A 17,344-nucleotide genomic window follows, 5' to 3' on the forward strand; every position below is an offset into this window, starting at 1 on the left:
TTGGAAAAAAATAAAATAATATAAAATAGGTGTAAAAACACTCCAGCATGCAAAAGTGAAGTTGATCTATTTACGGTATTGGAATTAATCCGGAATTAATAGTATGCTATTACAAGATCCAAGCCATCCATTTGGTGGGTCATCTTATAAGATATCTAACCTGCTCTTTTTGGCTAGGATAGATAGGATAAACCATATCCATTAGGTACATTACCTTATAAAACCTAAGCACCACTCTCATGTATAACCTTAGTAATCGAAACAAATAAGGGACTTTATGAACTTGATATTTTTTTTAATATTATAGTGTACTGCATATGAATTATAGGTGTTCTCTGATCTGCTTCGGGTAGATTTCTCCCTAAATTATCAGGTGAGTAATCCCAAAATGTTTCTTCTCCATATGATTAAAATAAACTGCCGTGTTGATATGATTAATAATATTATGATTTCTGATGTACTAAACATTTGTGCCTAACATTATTAACACTCTTGTACGATTACCTAGGGAACAACCCATTGTACCCACTAGAAGCCCACTATATGTGAAAGCCTGCCCAATGGGGGGATGCGGGCCTTGCCCATGCCTACCAATGGTAGAAGCCTACCGAGTTTAGATGCGGGTTGTTGATATCTAATTCAAGCAAGTGGACGGTCTCTATTTATACCCACTTGATGCATCATTAATACCATTTATAACATTCACATTAATTATATTAGTCGCATTGTATTTCTGATTTTTATGCTTTACTTGTGTGTATTATTTTAATTATATCATGCATGAACGATGATGAGTTCACTCATTGGGCCTGGCCAACTGACGATTTATTGATGGAAAAACCATACAGATAGAATTGAAGCAGATACAATGACTTAAGAGCAAGAACATGAAGTCAAACCAGTGGATGATCCACAGGAACAATGGCCGTATTTAACTGAAAACGAGCTTACTTCATTGGATCGGTAGAATAATTAAATGGGACACATGTTTCATATTATTATTTTATTTCTATTTTATAAGTTTTGAATAACTCGATAATTCTAAGGACTTAATCAAAGTCTCAATTTGGTGAACAAAAATATTTTAGATTGTATTCTTATGAATGTGTGGTGGTGAATGTTTGTGAATGGATTGAGTTAATATGAATCTATTGATGGATGTTAATGAGAACATAAAATTCAGATTATATTATGCCTCTATTAAATAATGTGACTCATTGATTTAAGTACACTAAGTGTACGAGTCATGGACCGTAACTCAAGTCTGAGGGTGCACACTCAATACCTGAATTTCGGGGCCTGACAAATGGTGACAGATATGTACGTCTAAGTGACATTCCACTGCCCGAGCTGCCTCGAATGTCAAACTTCATGACTAGTCAAGTTAATGTGCCTTTCGAGGATGGTGCATTCATTAATGCATATCTATCGGAATATTCAGATTCATTGGATGACTCGATTGAGATAGCCATTGGATAAACGTTTAAAGATAAAAGTTGGTGCCAGTATGTTTTGAACCAATTTGTAATTCACAGAAACTTCCCATATATGGTCATGTACTCATCATCCAAGAGATTCACCGTGGTGTGTTTCAAAGATAATTTTGAATAAAGGGTTCATGCATCTAGGGTGAATGATGCAGAAATATTCAAGACAATGACTTACATGTCTAAACACACATGTGGTATGTCATGGATGAAGAGTGTCACCGACAAACAAATAGTAACTTAACCAGTGAGTTGGTTATTAGTCATATTGAACAGTGCATGGGATTGAGACCGAGTGACATTATATTAGTTATGCATGAGAAATATAATATTTTTATCAGTTATAAGAAGACATGGCAGGCTAAGGAGATTGCAATCAAGCATGTAATGTGATCTTATGAAGACTCTTATAATGAACTCCCAGTCTATTTGTATGAGCTGAGGCCAACCTAGGAACAGTAACTGATGTGCTTGTTAACACACAAACGAGTAGGTTTGAGAGATGTTTTGTTTCTCTCGAACAGTGTATTAGAAGTTTTCAAAAGTTTTTCTGAAGGGTGTTAGCCATTGACGGGACCTGCCTAAAAGGTAAATACAAAGGTGTTCTATTTGGGTAATAACCTTGGATGGAGACAATTATATCGTAATAGTAGCATTTGGTATTGGGGAATCAGAAAACAGTAGCAGTTGGAATTGATTCCTGACCCACCTCAATTGTATGTTAAGGTATCTTCCGAGTCTTACCATTATATCAGACCGACATAAAAGTTTAATGAAAGAAGTCCTCGAAGTTTTTTAATATGCAATCCATGGCTACTGTGCTTACCTATAAAAACTTGGTTAACACATTTAAAGACAAGTTGTTTGAAAAGTATTATTGGCGGGTTGTAAAGACATGCAAAAAGACTGCATTTAAAAAGTTAATACACGACATTGAAATGACTAATCCCCTAATACATGCATGGTTGAAAGAAATATGATACGAAAGATGTGCATCTTTGCATTTTCAGTAAAAGGATTCAATTTGGTGACTTTTAAAATATTAGAGTGTGTTAATGCTTTGTTCAAAGAAGCAAGAAAATACGCTGTGACCATATTGTGTGAGATTATAATGACACAATTAAGCTCAGTAAAATTTTGTGTACATATTGTGAGTTTGTGTCAAAAGATTGCCTTATATTTAAGTGTTCTTTTAGCATATATATATATATATATATATATATATATATACATATTATAATATTCTTTATTATATTTACCGCTCCTCACACTACAACAAAAACGTGCTTACTCGGCACTCTGGGTGCATCATTCAGCGGTGCTATGTAAAACGGTGCCCATGCATTTCACTGGATATATAATAATAATTAAAAAAAACCCTACTCCCTCATTTCGTTCCCAACTCCTGACTCTCTCCTCGTACCGGCCCCGACTCTCTCTCTCTTTCTCTCTCTCTCTCTCTCTCTCTCGTTTTCTAGGGTTTTGATCTTTCATGAACATATGGAAACCAGATCGGATCTTTGATGGTGGATTTAGTGCAGACGCCATGACTCCATCTCCTCGCCATCCCATCCTCCTCATGCGACGCATTCCGGCCGTCGATTCTGCTGCCGTCTGATTCCTTCAAGGGCCGCAGGAAGGGTTCCTCAATCGCACATGCACGTTGATGATCTTATCAACCTCCTCCATGGCTCCGACCCCGTCAGGGTTGAGCTCAACCGCCTCGAGAATGAGGTCCGAGGTCAGGATTTCCTCATCTTCTGTTACATCTTGGCTGTGGATTCATCGGTTTTTTGCTTGATTTTGCTGGGTTTTAGGGGTTTAGGGCTTGATTGGGGCAGGTTTAGGGTCTTTGAGGTGTTTTGGATGTGTCAGTGCACGGCCGCCCAACTTCCATTGGAAAGCCGCTACCATCATAAGAGGCCGCCCGTCCCTCATCATCAACAACCAAACACATCTCCACCTACAATCGTCCACCATCAGTTCTGATTGGTAGGGATTTTTTTATTATTATTAGGGTTTTGATTATGGATTTTTGTTTTGAGTTTTCTGATGGATCGGCATTTAGGTCAGGCTTTCGATTAGGGTTTTTTTGTTTTGGGACTTATTATTAGGGCTTTTTCAGTGTTTTTATTATTAGAGCCCTCACAGCTGATACCATCGCAGACAAGGTGAAGGAGATGATGAGCCACTATTTTGTTTGGGTTTTTCTAGTAGTTCTTTTTTTTTTTTTTTTTTGGTTTCAATTTATAATGACTATAGAACTTAGCAGTTAACCATCTATATGGTATGAAGCCATTGCAAACTCCTCGACTTTTGTTTATCATGCATGATTCATTGCTCATTTGGATCTATGTTCAATCATTGATTCAAGCTCTGTTATTATTGAGGCTTTTTTTTTTCCAAACTTGTCCATATTTTGTATTCCCATGTGATTGCTTAAATTGCAAGTCATTTTGTTTTCTACATTTCTTGCTTATATTTGGAGCAGTACTTTTCCAGTGCTATTTAAGGAGAGATTATATGTCATGTTTCTGTTTAGTGCATTTCTTGGTGCTTGTTTGATTTCTTGAATGTGTGCAATAATATTTGTGTCAGTTGACCTCTTTGTTGTTGCTATGTAATAAGGCTCTATTACATTTCCTTGATCCAGAGAAATTCAAGAATAAAGATGATTTTGTTGAAAAATACAAGAATCTAAGCTCCTTTAATGACATTGAGGTTTTATCACTTACCTTGCACTCTCAGTTCCATGTGGTATATTCTGTTTCCATATGTAGTTGAAGTTTACTGGGTTTTTCTTTAGCTTGCTAATCTTCACAAGGAATTGAGGCCTCACATTCTTCGAAGAGTTATCAAGGATGTGGAGAAGTCTTTGCCTCCAAAAATTGAGCACATCCTCCGGGTTGAAATGTCTCCCCTTCAGAAACAGTAAGCACACTGCCCTTAACTTGTAAGGGACTACTTAAAGTACTTAGTATGTTTGCTAACTTGGAGTGTGTCTGTTTATGGTTGCATCCTTCCATGTATTACAAGTGGATTTTAGAATGTAACTTTCACAACCTGAACAAAGGAGTCCGCAGAAATCAAGTTTGCACCTATTTCAAATATTTAGGGCCCATTTGTCATTGAAGAAATGAGCACTTGTGATCCTTAAAAATCACTTATTAAGCACTAAATATGTTTGAGTTAATACTTAATTTGTTGCTTAATAAGCAATTTCCCCAGTAATCGCAGGTTTCTGAAATGTCCAGGGGGTCATTTCCCAACTTAATAAGCAATTGAGTACTTCTCATTTAACTGTTCATATGTTGGCCACCAATTGGAGGTCATAGTCATCCTTTAATTTTCTTTTCATTCATTCATTCATTCATTCTTCTTTTTCTTTTTCTTTTTTCTTTTTGGTTATGAGCTATGACTCATCTATAGTGTGAACCATTGTTTTAAAAAGTTGAAATAGATGTACAAATGTGCCAACTGTAGAGTCAGTAGGACCTGTTGAGAAAATTTTCAAGAAAATGAAGAGTGGTGATTAGACAATTCTGACTGTGAAAACAATTCCCTGTAGGAAATTTTTTCTTTCATGTATGTTTAAAAAACAATTTCCTTTTGTTGGCATAAGCATTTCTCAATAACATCTTAGAAGAAGCAAAAGACTTACTAAATCACTGGACGTTGTCACCCATCTAAGAAGAAGCAAAAGGCTTATCTGAATCACTGACTGCTGTTGTCAACGACATAATGGTCTGCTAATGAATGGGTGAACAAATTGGCAAAAGATGGGGCCTTGTTGCAAATTGGCTTTTTTTTTTCCCCCTAATAATATTCACCCATTCATAAACAAAAATCTAGAGAACTGTTTATCATTAATCAATTCTCATTCTGCACGCCCTCGGGGCAATGCAAAGGAGCCCTGTTACAAGGGTTGCAGGAAACTCACTCTCTTCTGTTATATGGAGAATATGAATAGGAGACTTGTATGTGGGTCCATTGTAGGAAGATAGCCTTGGAGAAATTCTAATCACCAAATTTCACAAGCATGCTAATTTAGTAGTGCCATTCATTCATGAATCCAACTCATTCACTGGTTAGCACTCACCATTGTATGGTTGTTAGCTCAAAATCACATGGCCTGATGTTGCCTTAAATAAGTATACTGGTTTTGTTGAATTTTCTTCTTCTTCCTTTTTTTTTTCTCCCTTTGAGCAGTCTTAGCACATTAGTGAAAAACTCAGGAACTTTTGATTGAGGGAAACCTGAAAACAATCTAAAGGGCCTCTTGCTTATTTGAGAAATTTGTTGTTGTTTCTGATTTTTCTGGAACACTATAATCTCCAAGATCAATTCATGGGGTTATTCTACCATAAATTTCTTTGCTCCAATGAGCCGCTATGCTAGTTCTGACAAATGGTGAAAGCCTTGCATAATGTTGGAATTGAGGTATGGTAGATCTTCCATTGTTTTAGGCAGTTTGCTTTTCCTCTTAAGGATAGTTTCTGATCAGCAGTCTGTTTGACATTGATTTTATTTGTAATTCATGACTTCTCAATAAGTAGCTTGTGATTTTTGGGTTAAAGCATATTAAGATAGTTTTCATATGTGAATGGCATCTATCCTATGTAATATTCTCCTTTTAACAAAGCTTGGCAATGGGTCGGGCCTAGGCCAACAAAATCAAATTTTCAAAATCAAAATCCAGGCCAACCTTCGACTATCATGAAGCAATATAATCTTGTGCATTACGATTCCTCTTTCATTACAACTGTGGCCAACATCAAACAACATTGATCTTCGGTCATGCACATGCATAATCAGGGACACTGTCAGACAAACTCGACTTTCTGCATTAACTTTGTATTGAAGCATGTTGAATATCTTTTTACACACCCATATGTGCATTTTCATGGTTTGATAGCTCCACCCATTTGTTAGCTGTGCATTTACAAACATTTTGAAAACAGAGCAATGATCACATTCATCAGGCAAATGAACTTCCACATTTGGATGAAACCATTGGATCATATAATTTTTTTTTTTTTTTTTTTTAATGCCAGATCCATACCATGATGTGCATTAGCACCCCACTAATTTGCTTAAGCATCAGAACCAAGAATTGAGATTCACTCTTCCAAAAGGGAGAGAATCTCTCTTAAGAATAGAAAAAAAAGAAGAAGCCTAATTCTATGTTCGACTATTATCAAAGGAGGCTCTACAAGCATGTATAAGTATGGAAAAATCCCAACTATCCATACAATCTAATTGTAGTCATTAAAAAAATTCACCTAAGCAGTCCCTCACATTTTTCTACTTTTGCATAAAATAAAAATAAGACCTAACCAAATTCTAAACAAATTAGAAGGCCAGTTAAAAACCTCAAAACTATAATCCCATTGTATTCTTGTACCCACCATACTTTGGCAACAACTTCCTAGAATCATGGAGGGATCACATTATCAAGGAATCATTTTAATGCTAACTCAAAATGCTTTCAAATGGGACTTTTTTTTTTTTTTTTTTTGAAGTCCTCAGCCGGACATCGTTTCACACCCAAAAGAATTATGATGCCCCACTGAACACAACTTTTTTTTGCTTGGCCAAGAAACTATATGGGTGGGGCCCTTATGGTGACCTAGAAAGTTCATTTGTTGGGCCCATCATTGACAGATGATGCTTTGGAAGTCTAATTAGTGACATGGAAATGGTGGTTTAGCCAATGGTTCACATTCAGTGACAAAAAAAAAAAGAAACTATCTAGCATATGATAGTGTTTTTTTTTTTTTTTTTTTTTTTTTTTTTTGATGGATGAGATATTTGGGATATGCTCATTCAAGATGAGTCACATTTGATGAACCTCTTGGATTGTAGGAAGATCAATCTGCCTGTATTGTTGCTTGTCAAACAAATGTTGTTTAGTCTAGTCAAACATTGTATAGTTCACGTTCTTCTCTTTACCTCCCTACGAGATGCCTTGTACTAGGCTTGGTTTATATTATTAGCTTCCATCCTCTAGCATGTATTCATCAATCTCAATTAGTTTCTACTAGGTGATATTGTTTGTGCTTCCCGGATTTGAATTTACATGGGGGGCAAGTAAGGATGTCATCAAAGCCTCCTACTTTGTGATCCCAATAGAGAAGGTTGATACTTTGGAAAGTGATATTCTGATAGAAGAGTATTGAAATTCAGTTCAGCTTAGCAATGTTCAGTTAAATTTTGTAGCTATGGGAGTAATTAGCCAGATAAAACCTCGTGGGAAATTGATTATTTCCACTCAAATCACTTGAAACCTCAAGGGAAACATATGCTTTCAGCTCAAATCATGAGCAGCGCTGTTTCATGGATGGAGTCACAACTCCATCCATGATTTCAGGTGAAAATGCTCCTTTTCTTTTTCAAGATACTTGCGCTACTCAAGCTGCCATTTTTCTTCCTAAAACATGCTTCTGCTTAAATCATGAGAGGCTATTTCTAGTAGGATTAAGCTACTTTATCTGTCTACAGATGGTCTTCTAAATGGAGAAATCCCAGAGTTTGCTGGGAATATAACCTCACTTGTGGGTCTTGAATTGAAATTCAATGTGAATACAAGAGGTAGCATTCCAAGAGCCATAACTAAGCTAATCAATTTAGAGAGGTTGTCATTGTATGGATACCATATACATGCAGCCATTCCTAATTGGTTAAATGAACTCAAAAATCTTAAAGAACTTGTTCTGTACGATTGCATGCTGACATACCAAATATTTAGACCATTAATTGTGATTTATTGTTGTTTTCTTAATTGCGATTGTATTGAAGTACTATTTCATTGCAGATATCATGCTGACAAGGTTTTTCTTCTCCATGTGTTTGGTTTTTCAGGATAGGTAGGTTGAAACATTTGAGAAGAGGTACAAGAGTTTGTATGTTGTGGGTTTCTCATTTGAGTTTGAACAAGGTTGTATTTTAAATAGATACAAGAGTTTTATGAAATTGTAAGAATTACAACCAAGTGCAGTATGGCCATGTAATGATGGATGTTGTTTCTTTATTGCAGGCCCCTGTTTACATGTTACCACATTCACGCACATGTTTGATGATAGCAAAAGGGGTGGGTAGTTCAATTGCAAGAAGAGAATCATTGCATGTCAGTTGCTTCCATTTGTACAACTTCTCTCTATTTTTTGTTCTAACAAAGAATCCATGTTTACCTCCATTTGTACAACTCTTCTCGTCTTTTCTTTTTTCCTTTTTTATTTTCTTTTTCTTTGGTAATTTACCTTGACTGTTTTTTCTGATAATCTTGTAATTTGAGAATTTAGAACAGCTAGAAGCCTTTCAAAAGTCAAAATCAGAAAAGGCTTTGGAGGGAAAGGAAGTGTAAGTAATAGAAGCATTGATTAGACATTGTGTTTTTTGTCATTCTCTGTTTGCACTGTCTTGATAAGTAGAACTTTTGAAAAGATCCCCTGACACATAATTGTTGACAGTTCATCCTTATATGTATATTTTTATTTTTGTTATCAAGTACCTTATAATTTTGTTATATGCTTGCACAGGTGATTATCCTACAAATGTTAATAAGCTCTGTTTTATAGTTCTGTTATTTGAATCACCATTCCCATTTTCTGTGAAAGTGATTAATGCTTATCTATTACATTTATTTCTTAGATTGGATTGGCGATGTCTCCATTGAGCAACAACTCCTTGTTTCTGGAATATAGTTTTGCTGCACAGGTTTATTTGATTTCAATTCCTGCTTTTTTGTCCAAACATCCAAGGTCAGGTCACTTAAAGAGTGATATGTTTTCAGGTATGGAAGCTCACTGCTTGTGATCTCTGTGAGATAGCAAGAAATTCAGCTCATCAATCTGGATTTTCCCATGCAGCAAAGGTGTGAAATCTCAAAAAATGTTTACTTTTTTGCTTTCTTTTGATTGATTTTTAGTTTCTTTTAATCATGTTCTTACTTTTTGGTTGTTAAGCTATTAGCGGCTCTTACTTTTTTGGTTGGAGAGCATTCTGATTACAGTATATTCGCATCCAACATGACTGTTCATTTTCTGAAATCTCAAAAAATGTTTACTTCTTTGCTTTCTTTTGGTTGGATTGATGGCTATATTTCCCAAAAATCAAGGAATTGTTACTGATTTCCACTGTTTTACTACTAATGACCTCCATCCATTTCATCTAAAACTTTTAGAAATTTAGTTAATTAAGTCTTCCTTTTTTGTATGGACTTTAGTAAGCTGAATTTGCAGTTAGTATGGTTTGCTAAACAAGAACTTTAAAAAAAAAAAAAAGAAAAAGAAAAAGAAAAGTGGAAACTAATCCCATTTGCTTGGAAACAAATTGTGGCTGCAATCATTGTAATAGTACAGGTATTGTTGTCTCTTACTACCAAGCAAATTGTTAATTCTAATGTTTTGTTTCTCAATTCAAGTGCTTCAAATGTGAGGAAATCGCTTCTTTAAATCTGAAGCATTTTCAATGTGGATTTATATCTTATATAATTTTTTTCTTGGACCAACAGATTGTCAATATTTCTCTTTTATGCACAATTTAAGTCTGGAATTCATCTGCTGACCTATTCATATATGCTTGTTCAGGACATACGCATGTGGCTGAGGCACTAAAAGTACCACTTCACATATTCTTTACTATGCCTTGGACGTAAGTCTTGTTGTTTGAGTAGAAATCCAATACTCTTAAAATTATCAGAGGCACCACCTTATCATTATATTGTTCATTTGTCACTACCTAGGTATTTCTTATCTATTAAATTGATCACACCCCTTACAGGGTTGGAACATTAAAAAAAGATGCTATTAAATGCACGCAGACTGTTAGATGCATACATTCATGAATGCTTATATACCCTAATGTGTACATGCATACTTAGGAAAATTTACTCGTTTCAAATCTTGTAGCTCCCTATTGGAATTAACCCCAATGAGGCAATATACAATTGTCTATCATGTGTTGATAGACCCAATAGCTGTTATAGGGTGTGAAATCATATACCATGATGCATTTTGAAGTAGAACTGGTGATTGCTACCTTAATTTTCATATATGAGAGTTGCTAATATCTCCTTCAATGCATGTTGAGGTTGCTCTGAGAGATCTTATACTCTCAGATTATGCCAAGAAGAATAATATAAACACCTCGGCACTGACACAGTCTGAAATTCATGATATAATACTGGGGGCTGAGATAACTCCACCTTCACAACATAGGCAACAGATTACGGAGATTGAGAAGCAGGTGATGTGTTTAATAAAAGCTAGCAAGCTGAGAAGCTTCTTTGCCGGTTTCACTTGGCTAATAATCTTTAGCAAATCTTCATGTGCAGGCGAAAGAAGCAAGCCAACTTATAGTAGTCACAATAAGGACAGCAATTGTGCATGGCGATGAACTCATTGTCACCACAACAAGCCCCTATGAGCAAGCAACATTTAGTTCTAAAACTGATTGGCGTGTGTAAGCAATTTCAGCGACGAATCTATATCTTGGAGTCAATCATATTTATGTAAACAATGAGGACATTAAGGTAAATAATTATGACTATTTTCCATTGTATGCACTTTTTAACTTTAAAGGTTCTGGAAACTGAACTTATGCGAGTAATTCATGATTACAGGAGACAGGCTACACATACATCATGCCCAAGAACATTTTGAAGAAGTTTATTTGCATAGCAGATCTTCGGATTCAAATTGCAGGATATTTGTATGGCATAAGCCTCCCCAGATAACCCTCAAGTGAAGGAAATCCGCTGTATTAGTTATTAATTAACAATATTAATTTTTAGCCAACTCATCAAATTGAAGATATGTATTGTAATAAATATATATATTTTTTTATTGTCTAGTAATATAAATTTTGTTTAATATTTAGTTTTATTTGTATGGCATCATTTTTATGTTTCAAATATTTTCAAAATATAGGTTTCGATTGAATTATATATAATAATAAAAAAATTACTGGCATGCTAGGGCCTACCAAATCTATACAAAAGCTTTAGTGGCGCTTGTGTAGAAACTTTGACGGCGCTTTTTCTTAAGAAAAAATGTTCAGAAACCACTTCTACCGGCGCTCGGAGCAACTTTTAGCAGCGCTTATTTGCGTCGGGAAAAACTACAATTATTGGCGCTCATACAGGTGCCAATAAAACTCACCTAGTGTCGACAATACTTTTCCCGACATACTCATTTATCGGTGCTTGGTTAGGGCAAGTATTGAAATTACCGGCGCTTTTAGGGGATTTTAGCGGCGCTTTCGAGCACCGGTTAAACTCCCAATGGTTGCAGTGTCATTCTAAGCCACGCGAAACTATAGGATGCATCTCGAATGAAAATGTGCATGTCGAGTGATAAAAGACTGAATTCTAACACACGGCGACTGAAGGTAGGATCCAACTGAAGAGTGGCCAGGATGTTGTGCATTGGGAAGCGGATTGGCTGATGTACCACAGATCAGCTATATAGCAACTATAGGTACGTGCCGTGACAGGACGAGCACAGGCGCCTCGGGCTCCGAGTTGTACGGACGGTTCAAAGGAGATTGAAGTTACACCGGCCCCACAGTGATGCATTTATTATATCTACACTGTTAATATATTTTTAAAGATCATTTTAGAATATTATATAAAAAATGAATCATATCAAAAATGAATCATATCCTAAGATCATATGGACCACACCACAAATAGTAGCGGATATAGTAATTTTCACGGTTAAACTATCCGCAGGGCCAGCCCACAGTAACATTTATTTTCTATCCAATTTGTCCATAAGGTTATAAAGACCCAAATAAAGAGGAAAAACAAATTTCATATTAATCCAAAACTTCTGAAAACCAAAAAGAGTTTCAATGGTAGACAGTTCAATCCCACACTGCTTTTTGTAGTGTGGTCCACTTGATAGTTAAATCCGTCTTATTTTTCGTCTCAAGCCTTCAGACGAGCTCGCAAAATGGATGGACGGTTTGGATATAAAACATACCTCATGATCAGAGCCACGGAACTTACTCTGGCGCCAATGCAGCAGCTCTATAGCTGATGGGATGTACACCAGCCAATCCGTTTCAGTGCGTGTGAGCTGCATGTACGGTGATCTGATCATTTAATAATTAGCTCAGCTACCAGCGTTTTGCCCCATGGTGTCAAATCTCCTTCCCTACGAGATTTTCAAAACTTGAGTATTTTCTCGAGATATTATTGAAAATTTTAGAAGAAAATAAAAATCTTTTAAAATTTATAAGTAAATCTAAAATTTAACCATAGGTTTCTATAACAATTTCCTTAATGTTTTTATTAATCTTTTACTTAATATCATGATAAAAATGCAATATTTTAAAATATTTTGAGATTTATCGATTAATGCATTTATTGTGATATTATCACGATATTTTAAAAATCTCGTAGATATTTGTCATGCTGTTTTGCACCGATCTGCTTCCTTCTTCCCCATGACTTTTCTTCGAAATCGGATTGCGTGCTGAGTTACTCTGTACGCTCTCATCGTATCGAGTAAACTCAGTTGGGCCCACCTTGAATGTATGCGGTCTATCCACACCATTCATCCATTTTTCCATTTAATTTAAGGGTTTGAGCTAAAAATTGAAGCGTATCAAAAGATGAAGTGTATCGTACCACCGGAAACAGTGGGTATAATGATTTCCACCGTTGAAACCTTTCTAGGCCCAAATTGATGTTTATCTGTCATCCGACCTGTTTATAAGATCATACAGACATGGATGACGGGAAAAGACAAATACAGGCTTGATCTAAAACTTATTGGCCTCCAAGAATTTTTGGACAGTAGACGTTCAATTCAAATGTTTACTGTGGTGTGGTCCATTTGAACATTGGATATGCCTCGTTTTTTGGCTCAAGACCTAAAATTATCCAGTAAAATGGATGGATGGAGCGGATAAAATACATAAATCATGATGGACCTCACGGAGTTTACTTAGTACGCTATGTTGGGTCTAAAACCCAGCTTCTTGCTGATGTGTGGCTGCAGCCACCAAAAAAGAAAAAAATTGAAACTTTTGGAAGAAGAAGAGAGATTGCTGCTGTATTGGAATGAATGAAAACGTATTACACTGCTACCTTTTATAGGCTTTCTTATTCTATGAAATGACTAATTTATCCATGTCTAGATTCATCGTAGGGGTAGCTAAAGAAAGAAAAGAATCCAAAAAATATCTACCGTTTATCTTCACCTAGCTAGCAAACTAAACTTAGAAAAATCTCATAGCTAGCATACACGGCATGCACAGCTAGCTCAAAAAATCCTTATACAGTTATGGATTTGCACAAATCCTCTACCGTGTCCAACACGTTAAGCGTAGTGAGTTACTACACAATCCGGGGCTTGACATTTCCTCGTTTGTAAGTCAGTATGTAAGAACTTTTCCTTTGGTTCTGAATTTCCCGACGAGTATCTATCATCAGAACAAACTTCTTTTTAGCTTTCTTCCTTTCAGTCTCTAAATTCTTTTCTCATGGCCGATGGACTTGTTCCATCGGTTCTTGGTTCCTCGAATTCCATCCTCCTATCCGAGCTAGGATCCATGTTGTCCTGTCGCCAAGAGCTACAAGACCTTTCTAGTGCATTCAAAGCCATTCAAGTTGTTCTTCGTGATGCTAAGAGGAAACAGAGAAAGGAAGAAGCTCTGAGTGACTGGCTGGAGAAGATCAAAGATGTGGCCTACGACGTTTAAGACTTGCTGGACCAGTGCAAAGCCGAGTCCCTCAGACGTGACAATGAAGAGAGCAGAATCCCACCTTTTACAAAGCGGGTATGCAACTCTATCTTACTTACTCTTAATGTCGATGAAACAGTCGATGAACTGGGCTTTCATGTTAAATTGGGCATTGAGATGGGGCGTAGATTAAAAAATGTTAGAAAAAGGCTCAATGCTATATGTAGTGAGAAGTCTAACTTTCATTTGGAAGAGAGCATAGATAGCAAGATGGCGATGGCGGAGAGGAAAACTAGTTCCTTGGTTGATGAAACGGAGATTATTGGTAGGACTCTAGATAAGGAAAGGATCATACGCTAGTTGGTTACCAACCAGCGTATGATCCTTTCTCTAACCTATGGGTCGTGGTTGTGATGCAATCTACGAGCAGAAAATCAAAACCATGATACATATAACATGACATACATAGATATCAAATATCTCATGTACTCACCAAGTTAGTGCAAGTCACATCATAGTCGTGCAAATGATATTTGTATCGTAGCATAGGCCCAGGTGGTTGTAATGCGGTAAGGGTTGTGGTTGTCATGAGTTATGGGTCATGGTTGTTATGTTATATGTCTCGTGGTTGTCATGGATTGTAGTTATCATGTTAAATGGGTCGTGGTTGTGTTGTTATATGGGTCGCGGTTGTAATGGATCACGACCCATCAAAGTTAGTACATGACATATGTAGATATCGAATATCTTATGTATATATGGGTCGTAGTTGTCATGTTATATGGGTCGTGGTTGTGATGCAATCTGGGAGCAGGAAATTAGAACCACGACCCATATAACATGACATACGTAGACATCGTTTATCCCATGTACTCGTGGATATGACGAACAATGGGTCGTGGTTGTCATCCAAAATGGATCGTGGTTAGATAACACCGCTCAGTACCATGACGAACAATGGGTCGTGGTTGTCAGATGGATACATCGTGCATATGATATATGTATCATATGACAAGTCATGGGAGTGCAGTACCATGATATATGTGCCATCTGGACGCTATAACAGTCAAATGAATCAATGCTATAGAGGGAGGCTGATTGACTGTGCACACAGATATTCCTTTACCCCTTGTTGTACAAAGCTACTAGGGCCCACAGATATGCCCATAGCAAATCCAATCCATCTGGATGACAACCACGATCCATTATGCATGTAAACCATGAACCATTGTATGGGTCATGGTTTTACAACATGAAGGCTCGTGGTTGTCACTATCAATGGTCGAGGTTTGATTTCTTGAAGGGTGGACCATGCATTGAGGCTAGTACGAAGGGTCGTGGTTATGAAGCACAAATGGTCCCGGTTGTCATGGACAATGGGGCGTGGTTCAAATGCACAATGGATCATGGTTTTCATGCACATGGGTCGTGGTTATGATGAGCAATGGATCGTTGTTATATCCTGCGTGGAACGTGGTTGCCAACCACGATCCATGTACCATGACAACCACGACTCATGTAACATGATAACCACGACCCACATCAACTGACAACCATGACCCGTGTAACATAAAACCATGACCCATATAACATGACAACCATGATCCGTAATAGCCTTCAAGCCATGATCCATATATCGTCACAACCACAACTCATGTAACCGAACAACCACGATACAAGATTATGAGCCAAACGAGTTAGGCCTTGCATAGGGCAGTACACGGCATGAATTATGGACGGCTCGGTACTTATGTTTTTTATCCATGCCGTCCATAATCCATGCCGCCCATCCTTTTTGCCATGTCATTTTAGGGGTAAGGCATCTATGCCGTCCATAATCCATGCCGTGTCATTTTAGGAGTAAGGCATCCACGCCGTCCATAATCTATGCTATGCATACTTTTTGTCGTGTCATTTTAGGGGTAAGGCCGATTATCAGCCGACAAGGTGGATAAAAGTGGATACTGCTTAAATCAGGACTTTTTAGGCCCACAGCGAGCTAGCCGATAGGGTGGATGGATCAAATCACCCCATTGTGGGCCTTAAGTTATGATACCAATGGTTTGGTAGAAAAGGAAGTGAACACATTGAAGACAACAACCACGATCCATGCAACATGACAACCACAATCCATATAATATGGTAACTACAACCCATATAACATGACAATCACGACCCATATAACATGACAACTACGAACTATGCAACATGGCAACCATGACCCATGCAAACCACGACCCATATAACATGAAAATCTTAACCCCTATAACATTAAAATAACGATCCATGACAACTGCAATCCATATAACATGACAACCACGACCAATATAACACAGTCACTACCAGAAGAGAAGCTCAGTGAGGCACAAGACACTGCAAGTTTCTTCCACTTAAGTAAAAATGGGGATATTATCATCCTCCTCACTCTCATCATCACTGGTGAATAACTACGACCCTTCCCTTCAGACTCAGTTCATCCCTTCGGAATTAGTGCCACATGTTAATAACTACGATCCATGACAACCACGACCCATTTAACATGACAATCACGACCCATATAACATGACAACCACAACCATAATTACAACATAATACAAAGTATATTTTTCTTTGACGGGCACCCAGGGAGTTGAAAAACTCCATTGAGAATGTCTTATTTTAACCCGATCAAAAACTCCGTTGAGAAGGTCAGGCTTAAACAAGTCATTCTCAACAGAGTTTTTCAGCTTGCTAGGTGCCATTGAAGAGAACTGTTCTTCCTATTGTATTGTAATTTTAGTCGTGGTTGTCATGTTGTATGGGTCGTGGTTGTTACGTTATATGGGTCTTGCATGTTATGTTATGTAGGTCGTGGTTGTCATGTAATATAGGTCGTGGTTATTACGTTATATGGGTCATGTCGTCGAAGAGAACTGTTCTTCAACAAAGTTTTTCAGCTCGCTGATTGCTCATTGAAATTGTCGAGTTGCCAGAGTTTGAAAATTGTCTTCAGAATTTCATGTGGAGGCCGTTAAGCTTCAGGAAGATCGTCAACATCCCTGAGGAAAGAGAAGGGATCACCAATAAAGGAAGAATACGAGAGGGACTCGATGGCTTTTTCGATTATCTCCCCCATTATTTTGATTGAAAGAGCAAAGAAATGCATGAATGCTTAAGTTGTTGCA

General features: G+C 37.1%; 1 protein-coding gene across 1 annotated transcript; it reads left to right on the plus strand.

Moving 5' to 3' along the window:
* Positions 1 to 3,030: 3,030 nt before the first annotated feature.
* LOC131251525 (uncharacterized) lies at positions 3,031 to 11,251 on the plus strand. The gene is made up of 8 exons (XM_058252282.1): positions 3,031 to 3,228; positions 4,141 to 4,208; positions 4,294 to 4,418; positions 8,789 to 8,846; positions 9,138 to 9,203; positions 9,280 to 9,360; positions 10,822 to 10,949; positions 11,110 to 11,251. Exons 1-8 carry the CDS (start codon positions 3,144 to 3,146, stop codon positions 11,147 to 11,149), a joined length of 651 nt encoding a protein of 216 aa, XP_058108265.1. The 5' UTR covers positions 3,031 to 3,143; the 3' UTR covers positions 11,150 to 11,251.
* Positions 11,252 to 17,344: the final 6,093 nt, after the last annotated feature.

The sequence above is a fragment of the Magnolia sinica genome, chromosome 7, assembly GCF_029962835.1.
Source record: "Magnolia sinica isolate HGM2019 chromosome 7, MsV1, whole genome shotgun sequence".
Taxonomy (NCBI): Eukaryota; Viridiplantae; Streptophyta; class Magnoliopsida; order Magnoliales; family Magnoliaceae; genus Magnolia; species Magnolia sinica.

What these genes read in the sequence shown, in the direction of transcription:
- LOC131251525 (XM_058252282.1), top strand. Translation starts at nt 3,144, where the DNA reads ATGCACGTTGATGATCTTATCAACCTCCTCCATGGCTCCGACCCCGTC. An exon ending in ATGTCTCCCCTTCAGAAACA is followed by an intron (nt 4,419 to 8,788) that starts GTAAGCACACTG and finishes TTGAGAATTTAG; the next exon opens with AACAGCTAGAAGCCTTTCAA. An exon ending in TCTAAAACTGATTGGCGTGT is followed by an intron (nt 10,950 to 11,109) that starts GTAAGCAATTTC and finishes TCATGATTACAG; the next exon opens with GAGACAGGCTACACATACAT.